The sequence below is a fragment of the Chiloscyllium plagiosum genome, chromosome 1 (assembly GCF_004010195.1).
Source record: "Chiloscyllium plagiosum isolate BGI_BamShark_2017 chromosome 1, ASM401019v2, whole genome shotgun sequence".
Classification (NCBI taxonomy): Eukaryota; Metazoa; Chordata; class Chondrichthyes; order Orectolobiformes; family Hemiscylliidae; genus Chiloscyllium; species Chiloscyllium plagiosum.
In genome coordinates, this window is record NC_057710.1 from 127841044 (window position 1) to 127856483 (window position 15440).

A 15440-nucleotide genomic window follows, 5' to 3' on the forward strand; every position below is an offset into this window, starting at 1 on the left:
GAGCCAAATGTGATTTATTTTAAGGGTCATAAGTCGGGTGGGGGAGGAGAAGAGTTCTTAAATATTTTTAAGACAGAGATAGATAGGTTCTTATTAAGAGTAGGTGACCATTCAAGGTTGCAAGTCAGATCTACCATGATCTTACAACAAGACAGATCAGGCTCAAGGAGCTGCATGACTTACTCCTGCTCCTAATCTGTATGTTTGCATGTAGACCAAAGTTCTGCAGTCCTGCCACTTTTATTCATTCGTGAATAGTGGGTGACAATTAAATATCTAACCAGTGAAGAATCCTTCACGAGCACCTCCATCCTTAAGGGTGGGAGAGTCCAGTAGATCAGGTCATTCCTGATGAAGGGCTTATGCCTGAAACATCGATTCTCCTGCTCCTTGGATGCTGCCTGACCTGCTGTGCTTTTCTAGCACCACATTCTTTACCCACTACATCAGTGCACATGAGGAAAGTTGAAACATTTGCACCAACCTCAGTCAGAATTGCAGGGTGGATTATCTATTTGGTCTCCTCCTGAAATCTCCAGCATTGAAGACGCCAAACATCAACCATGTCAATTCACTTTACATGACATCACCGAATGGTTCAAGGCACTGGATACTGCCATGGGCATTTGTAGTGGTAGTGAATAATTCTGCTACAAAATTAATTATGTCCTTCCAGCACTGCTCCAAAATAACAACCCATATATTTTTTTCTTTTTTTTTGTCATTCCCTCATTACCTTTAACTTTGGCTTTTTAGTTATTTCAGAGAGCAGGTAAGAGCCAATCAGACTGCAGTAGGTCTGCAGTCAGATGCAGAATGGAACATTTTCTTCTGTAAAGGACATTAGCAAATCAGATGCTTTTTTTCAAAAATTAATGATCATTTCATGGTCACCAGTACTGAGAGTAGTTTTCAATTCTGAATTAATTCATTTAATTTTAAATGCTGTCATGAATTCAAGCTCTGTGCCTCTAGTTTACCAGCCCAGTGATGTTATGTTGTCTGCCACCATCTTCCCCAATGCAGAAAAGTCTCCAAGTGCATCTTGTCCAGAAAAGAGCCATGCTAATCCAAATCCATCAATTAACTTCTCAGTTTACCCTCCATCATCAGCAAAGTGGTGGAAGGTGTCATTGATCCATGCTAGCAATTGGTACTTACACAGCAATAACTTGCTCACTGATGCTCAGTTTGGTCCCTACCAGATGCTCTTGGCTCCTGACTTAATTGCAGTCTTGCTCAAAACATAAAAATCAAGGTAGCATTTGACTAAATATGGCATTAGGAAGCCCAAGATCTACTGAAGTCAGTTAGAATCAGGGTAAAACTCTCCGGTGGTTGGAGCACAAAGAAAGATGGTTGCAGTTGTTAGAGGTCAAATGTCATAATTTCAGGACATCTCCACAGAGTTCTTTGTAGCAGAGTCCTAAACCCAAAGCATTTTCCATAGCTTCATCAAATACTTTACCTCAAAACCAGAATTGTGGATATTTGCTGATGTTTGCACAATGTTGAGAACCATTTGTGACTCCTCAGACTCTGAAGCAGTCCTTATATGTAGCCAGCTATACCTGGGCAACATTAATAAATGGCAAACAATATTTTCACCACACATATACCAAGCAAGAGAGAATATATGATCTATGATCTACTTTTGAAATTCAAAATGAATTTCAAAAGAGGCTCATTCCTTATGAAGGGCTTTTGCCCGAAGCATTGATTCTCCTGCTCCTCGGATGCTGCCTGACCTGCTGTGCTTTTCTAGCACCACACTCTCGACTCTTTTATTATCTGGCTAGAGACCATTAACCTTTTTCTCTTTGAGTAGACAAAGTGAGAAATCGGAGAGACTTTCTAAGAGAATAAAGGCATAATATTCCATGGTTTTGAACATACAACATTCATTCCAACATCAGAATAGTAATCCTTATGGGTATCAAACTGGTCAAACATCCTACAGTATACATCAAAAAGCAAATATGCTCAAAACAGATTTCTCTGTAACTCCCCTCCAAGATGCTATTGATGTTATTGGTCATCAAATCTCATTAAACTTCACAAGGAATCACGATTCTTCACTTTTTCCACAAGGCCTTGAAACTCCGAGTCGATCCATCATTGACTGCCTTAAAGCTTGCTCCTGTTCTAGTTGATCCCTCCCTTTTCTGGATCGCTGCCCTCCCTCCTGGATTCTAGAAAGTGCGCTCCACTCGTTATTCATTGCACAACTCCAGCTTTTCACTGAGAGCTAGCTTCACCAAGCCAGCACTGTTCCTGGATTTTCTCTGAGCTCTAATCTTGCTGGGTTGCCTGCAGCAAATATCGCTTGTGGAATTTTCTATACCCTCTTTCGGCTGGATTAAACACTTGTGGCACATGGCTTCCTCTGAGCCCTGACAAATCTCAAACCTTCCCTGAAACTTGACTACACAAAACCCATGTAGTGCAACTGTCTTTGACAGCACTACAAACAGCAGCACTGCCTAACACATAATGCCCTTTTGTTCTAATTTCCTTCTTCAATGACTTGTAACCTTTGAATTCTTCTTCCGCAACTGCCAAACTGCCTTGAATGACCCATTACAAACCCTGCATTAAGCCTCTCCCCATTAAGCAGAATTAAAAATTCCATGAAAGGATCGTTTAAATGTACAACCTTTCACCCCAGAAAGACGAGGGTAACAGATGTATGGGAACACCACCACCTGCAAATTTTCTCCATCCATGTACCATCTTAATTTGTAATGATATTGTGAATTGTTTTCAATGTAATGCATCAAAATTCTCTCCTAATAACACTGTGGGTGCACTTTCATCACTGAAACTGCAGCAGTTTTAGAAGACTGCTCACCACCACCTTCTTAATGGCAATTAGGGTTGGGCTATATAGCTGGCCTAGCCAATGGTCTCACATGCAGTGAAAGAATGAGCAAAAAATCAAAATTAGATCTGAGAGAACAGAGATTTCATGCAAGTCTGTCTAGTCCCAAGATTGCATTATTTATTGTATATGAGAGGATACTTACAGTCAGGAATTTATACTAACAATTACACATTGCCATAGTTAAACAATAATGAACATGAAATGATGACTAATTCTTGGAGCTGGTGAACTCCCCCATCGAGAATTACATTGGAAAATGAAACACTTTGTTTGAATGCAAACTATGAATTAAATAGTTCCTGTTCCTAAAAGTAATGAAGAAAATGTCTATTTGCCTGTGCATCCCCAGATCTTATGACTGAAATTTTGACCATTCACAGTTAACAGTATTTGATCCAGCAAATTTGAACCATTTTGTCTTCCGCACTATTTGTTCATTTTGGCTTTGGACTATCCTAATAGTCATCAATTCCTTTGCTACAATATTTATGAGACAGAGTAAAGTGCATCAGGATGCAGAATACAGTTTAAATTCTATCAGAAATGGATTTGTCCTGTTCTAAGTTTACTTCAGTTACTAATAAAGTTACACAAGTAAGAATATACCTATATACTGTACCTCAGTGCAGTCCTCTTCTTGTTGAAAAACATACACGTACTGTCATGTCTAACCAAATACACACTGGTCGATGTCAAAACCCACGGCCGTCTCCCACATCTTAGCTATGATCACCCAACTGAGGCTGATTACGGTGCTGAATAAAGAACCAAACATATAGACTGCTTGTGCAATCGTGTATTTTACCATGCATTATGTTACTGAATGATAGCACTCAGGAAAACTGTAACAACACCAATTTCGAATTATACAGTTCTGTGGAAAATTATGCACAGGGCTTCATGGGGTGTAATCAGACGAAAATGGATATGGAGACAAACTAGCTATTAGGAGGCTTCAAAAAGCTTGTTCAAAAAGATGTAGTAAAAGAGGCCTATGAACAGAACAATTATATAAAGCGGTTGAGGAGCTTAGGGAGGACATTCCAGGGAATGGGTCCTGGAACACTAAAAATGAAAATTGTAGAAATTAAGACATGCAGCTAAACTTTCAATTAGTGTATCAGTTTTGACTTTACAACTAGTATTTTTCCATGCTAACTATATTGTTGGACTAATTAAATAGGTTGTTGGCAGATTTCGGAGTGACACTGAACCAGCAGCTTTTCTTCAGATTTTATGTGCGCTGTTTACGCCAATTTATTGGTAAATGCAAGATCACACATGAATGAACAGTAATGTTTTGACATTGACACGTAACTCACTACAGGCTCTTGTGGTAGAAAATTGTTACTGCAGAATAGCAGGACTGGAAGTACAGCAAACCTTTTAATAACCAACACCTATGGGACCAGAAGTGTAGTAACTGATCAAATATTCTGGATATCAAAAGGTTCACATAATTAGTGTAAAAAACACATACTAAGTAATAGAAATATAATGCAGTGGGTACAAACATCACTGCTATTCTTTATTTACAGCATAAATTAATCAAATAATAATTCAACTTTACATTAAATAAAACTTATCAGCAGAGGGCCTTCTCACTCACACCCTCAAATGGCTACTTGGACATCGTAGAGATCGCGATAATACAGTAATCATCTGCTATTTGAGGTAGACTTCATAGTATTTGAGACATATTATTTTGGCTGGTTTATTAAGAATACCAATTCATAAGGTGTTGGTTAAAACAGAGTTTCTTGTAAATGTGAATGTGAATGTTTAGATATAACATGAGAGTGGATCAGCATTGCTATAAACCGCATCTGTTACCATTATAGAAAATCCACTAAATATTGCTTCTCACTTCATATAAAACCATAAAAAGACCAGATGTAACCACACATCCTGATTCCGAGTGTGGCTGCAGAACTGGAAGATCTACAACGACATGATCTTCTCAGTCCAGCAGCAGCAGAACAAACGACTGAACGAAGGACAGCAGTATGTACCCTGTATTGTATTTATCAATTTCAGGCACATCCAAGACATCTGACCATGTCCGCAGAGGCAGTCTATTTAGGCTACCTGGGGAAAACTGGTTGCCTTGAGAAACTGTTCAATATGGTTTCCACTTTCTGAGGCAACATAATGGTTAAGGTCAGTCATGATAGGGCAACATTGAAACCCGCGGTGAGGTCAAAGAGAGTTGTGTTTTGGCTGTGATGCTCTTTAGCTTATTCTCCTCTTTGCTGCCTTCGTATGCTGCAGGCCATCTACAGAGGGAATTCATTTACAGACCAGAACAGCGGAAAAGCTGTTCAGCCTAAGGCCTCATTCCTGATAAAGGGCTTATGTATGAAACGTGATTTTCCTGCTCCTCAGACGCTGCCTGACCTGCTATGCTTTACTAGTGCCACACTCTCAACTCTGATCTCCAACATCTGCAGTCCTCCCTTTCTCCTAAAGGTTTATCAAGCCCTTTTGTCAGACAGTTGCTTGGTGTTGAGAATTCCGGAATACCATTCTATATTGAAGAACACTTTCATTTGCAAATGGACAAAAATTGTTTGGCTTGATCATCAGTTTCCTTCTTCTACATGAAGAAGAAAAATGTCATGATCCAGAATGCCATCTCTCAGTATTGACACCGTGACACTGGAGTTTCGCACAACTTAGTCCTGCAAACACCAGCAATTTGTCACTCAATGCTGACATTGACAAACACTAATCAGACCATAAGACATAGGAGTAGAAGTAGGACATTTAGCCCATCGAGTCTGCTCTGCCATTCAATCCGATCATGGCTGTTACACATTACAAATGCTGTAGTTGTTCTATCCATTAGGTAGTGTGAAAAAACAACAACCCATCTGAGAGGCCAGAATATCCATCCAGCAGGTCTGTATCCATAGTGTACCCCACCACAGTGACCTCGACACAAATGTGAGCAGAGAGAAAAAGCCAAATAGTTTCCAAATTTGTTGTCTCAAGCGTATCATCGGCAACCTTTCAGGATAAGGTCAGCAGCATGCTAATTCTATCTGTGTACACTCCTTCCTAACCCGATGACATCTATACTGGTTTGGCCATTGTTGTTGGATGGGTCAGAGTTGCTTACCCAAAGAAACATTTACTGTGAATTGGCCACTAGACCATGACCTCCGGGGCACCTACAGCTATATTACAAGGGTAGCTGCATGTGGGTTGAGGATGGTGGATATTGACAGTGACAACTGGAAGATGGAGGGGAACACTCTGCTGGTTAAAGTCTCATATCTAGCAGAAAGGAAATGTTTGATGTTGTTGGAGGTCAATCATCTAGCCTGAGGACAACTCTGTAGGAGTTCCTCTATGTAGTGTCCTGGGCCCAACCATCTTCAGCTACTTCATAAATGACGATCTCTCCATCAAAAGGTCAGAAGTGAGGATGTTAGCCGATGATGGCACAATGTTCAGCACCATTTGTGACTCCACAGATCCTGGAGCCGTTCATGTTCAAATGCAGCAAGACATGGAAAATATCCCAAGTTTGCGGTCATAGAGTCATATGCCACACAAATACAGGATAACAAATATCCTGAGAGACAATTTAACCAGTACATCTTGACATTCAAATGTGTTACCATTACCTTATCCCATACTATCAACATTGTGGGGGTTACCATTGACCATAAAATGAACTGGAATAGCCAGGCAAATACAATGGCTATAACAGCAGGTCAGAGACGAGGAATCCTGAGACAAGTAACCAGCCTCCTGACTCCCTAAAGCCTCTCCACTATCGACCAGTACAAGACAGGAGTCTGATGGAATACTCCCCATTTGACTGGATGATTTTAGCTCCAACAACACTAAAGAAGCTTGTCACAATTCAGGACAAAGCAGCCTGCTGGATTGGCACCACATCCAAAAAACATCCACTCTCCATCACCAGCACACAGTAATGGCAGTGTGTACCCTCTACATGATCTACTGCAGAAATTCCTTAGACAGCACCTTCCAAACCCCCAACCGCTTATATCTAGAGGGACAAGGGCAGCAGATATATGGAACACTAACAGCAAGTTCCCCTCCAAGCCACTCACCATCCTGACTTGGGAGTATATCACTGTCACTTCAGTGTCATTGGGTCAAAATCTTGGAATTTCCTCCCGAGTGGCATTGTGGGTCATCCTGTAGCAGGTGGACTGCAGCAGTTCAAAAAGGCAGCTCACCACCACCTTCTCAAGGGCAACTAGGGATGGGCAATAAATGTTGGTCCAGCCAGTGACTCCCAGATCCCATGAGTGAAAATAGTCACTGACAACCACAACATGTGGAGGCTGACTGTTTTGGAAGGGTGTTAGTAGAAGAAGCAAGCAGAAATCACAAGCAGAATGTAAAATTTGAACTGCATGCACAGAGAATACAAAGAAAGCAGAGGTTTATAAACCTCAAATATTCTCGGCCCACTGTCTTCCTCTGGAGAGTGCCCTGACGGAGTGGGCCACTACCCTGTAAAATCAGCACTTTAGAGACAAAAAGCCGCCATGGATATCAAGGATCCTTTTAGATTCAGTGAACATCTCTGTGACACATGCACCAACCAACCCCACTACCCCGTGGCCAACCACTTCAATTCCCCCTCCCACTCCACCAAAAACATGCAAGGCCTGGGCCTCCTCCACTGCCAAATCCAAGCCACGTGAAGCCTCGAGGAAGAATGCCTCATCTTCTGCCTTGGGACCCCTAACCACATGACATTAACATCGACTTCACTACTTTCCTCATCTCCCTTCCCCCCACCCCATCTCAGATCCAACCCTCCAACTTGGCACCGCCCTCTTGAACTGTCCTATCTCTCCACCTTCCTTTCCACTGACCCGCTCCACCCCCCTCCGACCTATCAACATCACCCGCACCTGCACCTACTGCGTCTTCCCAGCTACCTCATGCCCACCCCCATCCTCCTACTTATTTCTCAGCCCCCTTCAGCCCACCACCCACCACATTCCTGATGAAAGGCTTATCCCGAAATGTCAGCTCTCCTGCTGCTCGGATGCTGCCTGAGCTGCTTTGCTTTTTCAGCAGCACACTTTTCGATTTAGATTTATGATGTAGAGTGAGCGATGTTGTATTAACCACCCATGACACACTGCATCATTGTTTTTTCTTTTTATTTAAAGGGAATATTAGGCAGCTGATAAAATGGGCTGTCAATACATTATTATCCACTTAATACCATTGCCCAAAGTCACAGTCCCTTACTAACCACCTGGGTTCAATTGATTAACCAAAGTTTCTCCCTTTTCTCAATTTATGAAAGTAATCAGCACAATAAATATACTTCCCTATAATGGTGTACTTCTGCTGTGTTTTGTATCTGTTCATGCAACAGTTCACATAACTTAAAAAAAATCTTAGTTTTCTAATTATCTGTATTTAAGACATAAACAAATGAAGGAATAATGTTAACTGGTCATATATTAAACTTATAGATATTACTTTGTCGTTGAAGAAGACAATACACCTTTGTCAATTACCATGACACCATGTGATGCACCCTTAGAATGGAAACTAACCCTTCAAGAGCTACCAGAGGAGTCAAGTGGAGAAGGTTCTGGTAAGACAGTGATGAATATAAAGGAATTCCTTAATACGGATCATGAAAAGATCAACTTACGTTGCATGACTTAAAGTTGCTCGATAATCAGATTGTGGAGAAGATGAATCAGTGTGATATGTAAGACAGAATGAAGTATCATATGCACACATCTTTACATTTTTATAATTTCCTGATTTAATATGGAATGGTAGCATATAGAAATAAACTTGTCCATTCTTCATCTAGCACTGATATCTTTGGAAGCCTATAAACAAATAGACAAACAAAATGTAATAAAGTTGGGTTGCAGCCATGATGATGTTAGCTTGAATTCAGAACAATTCAATGAAACATACTATGTACCGCAACATAAACAGAAAACCTGTTTCAACTAATATTTTATAAGTTGCATTTCTATGATAAATAAATATTTTGAAAGTTATAGATCTTATAAAATCACTGGGATAGTTTCCATAGCATAAGCTAAAATAGGTATACAGGATTTATATCGGTATTTCATGATTAGAACATTTAGGGGAAAATATCAACTCATCCCAATTGGATAACTCACTGCAGCTCATTGATGGACTAAAGGAATTTCAACTAGTTCAACTAATTAATCAAAAGTAGATTGAGAGGAAAGGAGACATCTAATTTGGCAGCTTCTGTACTTTTGGAAGGAGGTTGAGCATGAGAAATTGTAAGACACAATTCATCCTTTAAGGCTTTTTGATTTGCCCTAATTACATGTAGACTGAATTTCTCTCCCTGTTCTATAATGTACACAGTGTTAATAATTCAGCTTTTGCATCCCTAACAGAGTAAAGCAAAATCTATTTATTAGGGTCAGTTTATGTATACGCTATTTTTAACAGGAGCAGAAAATAATTTCTGTAAAGTGGAAACTGAGTGTGACATAATTCCATACAGGTTAAGGGGAGGTAATTTTTCCCATTTTATGTCCGCCTGCTAAATGGTTAGTATCTGGCGTTTTACATTCTAAACGACAATTAGACTTTTACCATGAAATATCCACAGCCGGGAACCATTAAGGTATCATACTAACCTGTCTCTTATCCATTTTGCCTCCCATTCTGCAGAATGTAGACTTGGATAGCAGCCCATTTGAAATGTCACTGCAATACTATATCTTTATAAATATGTACATCAGAGATGCAGAAGGGAACCAGTAGCAAATGTAAACATTTCTACAGTGTTGTGAACATTACCACCAAGCTTGCACAACCTTGAACTTCCCTAAATAAACTTGCAGGACTATCTTACAACCTTTTTTTTCCTTTTGTGCTGTCCTCAGAAATCATATCAATACTTCACTCAAATTTTGATACAGAACTACATATTTTGAAGTCTCGGTTCACAAAATACTCACATCACATAAATATTTGGATCCACAAGCTCTTGTTTCTTTTTTTTTGTACATAATGTAGTTACAATCTTATTTGAAAATGAAAAATTGATTTCAGCTGTAGTTTAGATTAGATTACCTACAGTGTGGAAACAGGCCCTTCGGCCCAACAAGTCCACACCGACCCGCCGAAGCGCAACCCACCCATACCCCTACACTTAGCCCTTCACCTAACACTACGGGCAATTTAGCATGGCCAATTCACCTGACCTGCACATCTTTGGACTGTGGGAGGAAACCGGAGCACCCGGAGGAAACCCACGCAGGCACGGGGAGAATGTGCAAACTCCACACAGTCAGTCGCCTGAGGCAGGATTTGAACCCAGGACTCTGGTGCTGTGAGGCAGCAGTGCTAACCACTGTGCCACCGTGCTGCCCTATTATTGCATTATTGCAATTACAGTTAATGTACCAACAATTTCAGTGCTGGAACAGCGAACAGATCATTAATGAAAACAGGGAATACAAAACAAGTGCTTCTGTGTCTCCATTTTAGAAAATAACTTTCTGAATCACTTAGAATGTATTTCGTTTAGAAGGAGATGAAATGAGGTGAAAAATACCTTTTGTTCACTGTCCATGCTCATGAAGTATGATGATGTAATTTGTTATTTGCTCTGTAGAATTTTCAAACTTAATTTGAATTTACTTCCCAGTTATTCCAGTGATGCCATTGTTGGGTCCGCCTGGAATGCATAGTCTTTCCAATTCCTTTAATGGATGATAGTGTGACCACAGACCTAGAGTCACCCAAACACAGAATGGTCTTAACCAGTTGAACATGCCGATTTGGTATTGATTCTCATGCTAGTCCAAGGTGCCTGCCTCCGTGATATCACTGGAGCCACTATGAGGCAACAATTATCTGTTCCTCAACACTAGTATCATTAAAGAAATTTTGAAGGAAACTCGGAAAGGAAATAAAAGGAAAGGAAAGGAAAGGAGAAAGTTTCTTTTTTTTCACTTTATTATGCTGATTACTTAAAAATGTGCACCGTTAAACATGAGTCTGCATTAGATAGCCAGTCAGTGAAAATATTAGCATTCACTTGGTCATCGTCTAATGGACATTAAAAGTTAGTGTGGGAGACAATTTGTAATGTAAAAGAATGGTAGAGAATCATTATCAATTTCTGGACCATTTTGGGTGAATATAATTACTTTGAAAGAAATTAGGTGCTTGAATCACATCAACAAAAACGGCATAAATGCCAGTCCTTGAAATGGCCAAATTTACAAAATTAATGCATCTCCAAAAATATTCAAGAAACTTGGCACTACTCAGAGCAGAGTAACCAGCTTGAGTGACAGCACATCCACAAATATCCATTCTCTCCATCACCAACACTCAGAAGCAGCTGTGTGCACCATCTATCAGATGCACTGCAGAAATCCATCAGAACTCCTTAGCACCTTCTAAATGCAAGACCACTTCCACCTAAAAGGACATAGGTAGTAGGAACGCCACCACCAGCAAATTTCCTCCAAGCCACTCACCATCCTCACTTGGAAATATATCCTTGTCACTGGAGCAAAATCCTGGATTTCACCCCCTAAATGGCCTGAAATGATTCAAGAAGGCAGCTACCATCACATTCTCAAGAGCAGCTAGAGCAATAAGTGCTGGCCCAGCCAGTGACGCCCACGTCCCATGAATGCAAAAAAAAATTAGATAAGCCTCTGTGAATGAATTTCAATGACTTGTGAACATTGCTATGGACATGGAACCTAGAATAAGAGCTTTCTTCCAAGTATTATCCAATTCAATGATCCATTTAATGAACCAGTACTGGAATTTTAGGAATAGTGTAATGGCACATGAGATACAATCACGTTTTATTAATTTATTCTTTATCTTCTCAGGAGACCCAGAACCACTAGACCAGCAGAAGAAACAAGAGCATGTACTGAATGAACTAGGTACCGATCTGTACTCATACAAAGGCAATGATGTTGAATCATACTTAGCACCCAATTCACCCTCTGGTTTGTACCGTTTGGAACTGATTTCAACAGAAAAAGATACAAATTTCAAGGTTTATGCTACAACCACTCCTGAGTCAGACCAGCCTTATCCTGAGCTCCCCTATGACCCACGGGTGGATGTGACTGCTCTTGGTCGTACAACCGTCACATTAACGTGGAAGCCTAGTCCTACCATTTCACAACTGCAACAGCCTATTCAATATTGTGTGATTATTAATAAGGAGCACAACTTTAAGAGTCTTTGTGCGGTGGAAGCAAAACTGAATGCTGATGATGCCTTTATGACAGCTCCCAAGCCTGGATTAGATTTCAGTCCATTTGATTTTGCATACTTTGGCTTTACTTCAGACAGCGGCCCTGGCAGAGAACGAACAACCGGCGTCAAGTCGCTCACCACATGGGTGTCACGGCAGATGGCTGGAGCACGGAGAGTGGATCTTCAGCAGATATGCATTGGCAACAAAAACATTTTCACTGTATCTGATCTGAAACCAGACACACAGTACTATTTTGACGTTTTTGCCGTAAACACCAACTCAAATATGAGCACCGCCTATGTTGGAACCTTTGCAAAAACCAAGGAAGAAGCTAAGCAGAAGACAATTGAACTGAAGGATGGGAAAGTGACTGACATCTTTATTAAACGGAAAGGTGTTAAGTTCCTGAGATTTGCTCCAGTTTCCTCCCACCAGAAGATGATGCTTTATGTTCACTCATGTCTGGATGCAGTCCAAATCCAGGTCAGGAGAGATGGGAAGCTGTTGCTTTCACAGAATATGGAAGGTGTTCGCCACTTCCAGCTGAGAGGGAAACCAAAAGCCAAGTACCTGATCCGGCTGAAAGGGAGTAAAAAAGGTGCATCTATGCTCAAGATCCTAGCCACCAATAGGCCAAACAAGCAACCCTTCCCATCTGTACCTGAAGACACACGCATTAAAGCCTTTGACAAGCTACGTACCTGCTCCTCAGTCACAGTGGCCTGGCTAGGCACGCAGGAGCGAAACAAGTTCTGTGTTTATAAAAAGCTTGTGGAAAATAACTACAGTGAAGAGCAGAAGAAAAGAGAGCAGAACCAATGTATTGGACCAGACATCCGAAAGAAATCTGAGAAGGTGGTCTGCAAATATTTCCACAGTCATATTCTCCAGAAAGCAGTGACGACAGAGACAATCAGAGGACTGCAGCCAGGCAAATCGTACCTTCTGGATGTTTATGTCATAGGACATGGGGGCCACTCGGTCAAGTATCAAAGCAAACTGGTCAAAACAAGGAGGTCTTGTTAGTGATTCCATGTATAGACTCAAAAATTTATTGGACTATTTCACTAGATGAAAATATACAGACTGACTACTTATACAGCTGAGATGTTGCAACATGTATTTGTACTATTTAGAAAGATATCAACTTGTATATTTATGTTTACATAATTCAGTGGTTATTTGAAGAGACTGAGGCTGATGCACTCAGATGGCACTGGGCTTTTGTAGCTGCATGACCGCAAGGTCCTTTGTCACATGTGACATTGAATAATAATGGTCTACAGTGGCAGGAGATCACTCAAGTGCTGTCAGTTTTTTTGACCTCTACATTGCATGAACTGCATCTAAATTATTTCACCTTCCAAGCCGCTTGAAACTAGCTGCCCTGTTAATCGTACATGCAATATAGGACATAGGAAATCTGTAAATTATTTTATAAGAATAAAGTTCAGTCTTAAATGTCTATGTTTTTATGATTGTAAACTTTAAGAATCATCCCCATTAAAATACAATTCTAATTATCTATTTGACTACACTCTGAATCAGTTTCTAATGCTTGGTGCTGAGAGAAATTGCATTGATGTTTTCTTTACAAGGACTCATCGTTTATGTATAGTTTGGTGACCTTGTCAATGTTTCTTGCATCTTGCATCACGTCCGTTTGGTGTTTCATATTTATTGAACTAATAAAAAAAACTCACATTCATCAGTTCTTGTGACGATTGTATGAACAAATTGACAAAATATATCGCAAGATGAAACAGAAGATACATATGAGCCAAATCCCACAGCTAGTTTGGTTTTGATCATGGGGCAAATTGAAAGGGCTAATTAATATCTTCACTAATTAGACATTAGCTGTGATACTATGTTAGTACTTAAGACATCCAGTAATAATTGACTAAGAAATCTGAGGGATTTTTAAATAATCAGTTTCAGATGCAGTTTGTGGAAAACAGTTCCAATGTATCCCATTTGGACAGAAGGAGAAAAGAGAAGGGTGACTTTCATTTATTTAGTGTCATTCAAGTCGTTGGAAAGTTCCAAAGAAGTTCAAACAATAAAGAGCTGAAATGATTGGTTTTCGGAGAAATGCAGCAACACCATGGATACACCAAGGTTCCTCAAACAGAAGTGAAACAAACCAACAATAACCTGCCATTTATATAGAATTTTCAATGTAGTTAAATGTCCTTAAGGTCCATATGGACTTTAAAGCCAAGCACTATAATCCATCAGAAATTTACCTTAAGCCAAAGAAAATCTCATTAGGACAAGTGAGCAAAAGTGGAATACATTTTGGACAATCTCAGAGGAGGAAAGAAATCTAAAGGGGCTTAGAATCTGAGAATAACTGAAGCATAATGTATTTAAATTTATGTCTGACTCTTCTTGCAATGAAACAAACTGTTACAGCAGATTGAAAATATTTCATTAGCTACAATTTGGAACAATATATAATCTTGAAAGTTGCCATATAAATGCAAATCTTCACCTCTTTCTTTAAATGTATACCAGGACACTGGTAAAGAGGCAGAGGAATTCCAGAGCACTGGGCCTAGGCAGCTGAATGAGTTGGCCACCAATGGTGAAAAAAAGGAAGTGGGGGTTGCATTCCTTAAAAGTAGAGGAGGAGGATTCTATAAATTCAGTCTATTTCAAAGGGAAAATGATATATACTTGAAAAGGAAATAATGCTGTAGCTCTTTGGAAAGAGTAGAGGAGGGGTCTAATTGGATCGCTCGACAAAGAGCTAAAAACACAATAAATGAAATGGTTACTATGTAATTTTATACTTCAAAAATTCCAGGAGACAAGAGTTAAAATCTGAAGCATTCTTGATACTGCCACATTGGAAGGAAGTCATCGAAATGGGAAAGGGTAAAGCAAAGGGATTTGAAAACAATGATGAGATTTTAAAAATTTAACTGGACAGTTAAATTTTGATCACATAGATGAAGTATTTGCAATTTGGAAGGAGTTAAAATATGGTTGAAGAGCTTTGGAATGAAGCAGTTTAAACTGTTTTGACATGCTTGACTGAATGTCAGACCTTGCTCAGTTAATATCACTACTTTCTGTAAACTAGGAGATTTATTTCACATTCTACTCTCAGATTGGAGCACAAAAGTTAATGCAATACTAACAAAGTTGGAGGTGTTGCCTTTTGGAAGAAATATCAAATCAAGGCCCTGTATATTGGATATAAAAGATTGCAAAACGGTATTTTGAATAAATGTATGGAGTTGACTCCTGGTCTCTTGTCAACATTGATCCTTCTGCATCACAAAAGCAGAT

At 39.9% G+C, this 15440-nt stretch overlaps 1 protein-coding gene across 2 annotated transcripts in view; it reads left to right on the forward strand.

Annotated features, from left to right (window-relative positions):
* The window catches only part of ndnf (neuron-derived neurotrophic factor), a 31619-nt gene extending 17757 nt beyond the window's left edge, over window positions 1–13862 (forward strand). For both annotated transcript variants that reach the window (XM_043702011.1, XM_043702021.1), the window contains exons 3-4: window positions 8365–8489; window positions 11761–13862. In XM_043702011.1, the coding sequence (XP_043557946.1) occupies window positions 8365–8489; window positions 11761–13166 (1531 nt within the window). In that variant the 3' untranslated portion in view covers window positions 13167–13862. The remainder of the gene's footprint in view (window positions 1–8364; window positions 8490–11760) is intronic.
* The last annotated feature ends 1578 nt before the right edge of the window (window positions 13863–15440 follow it).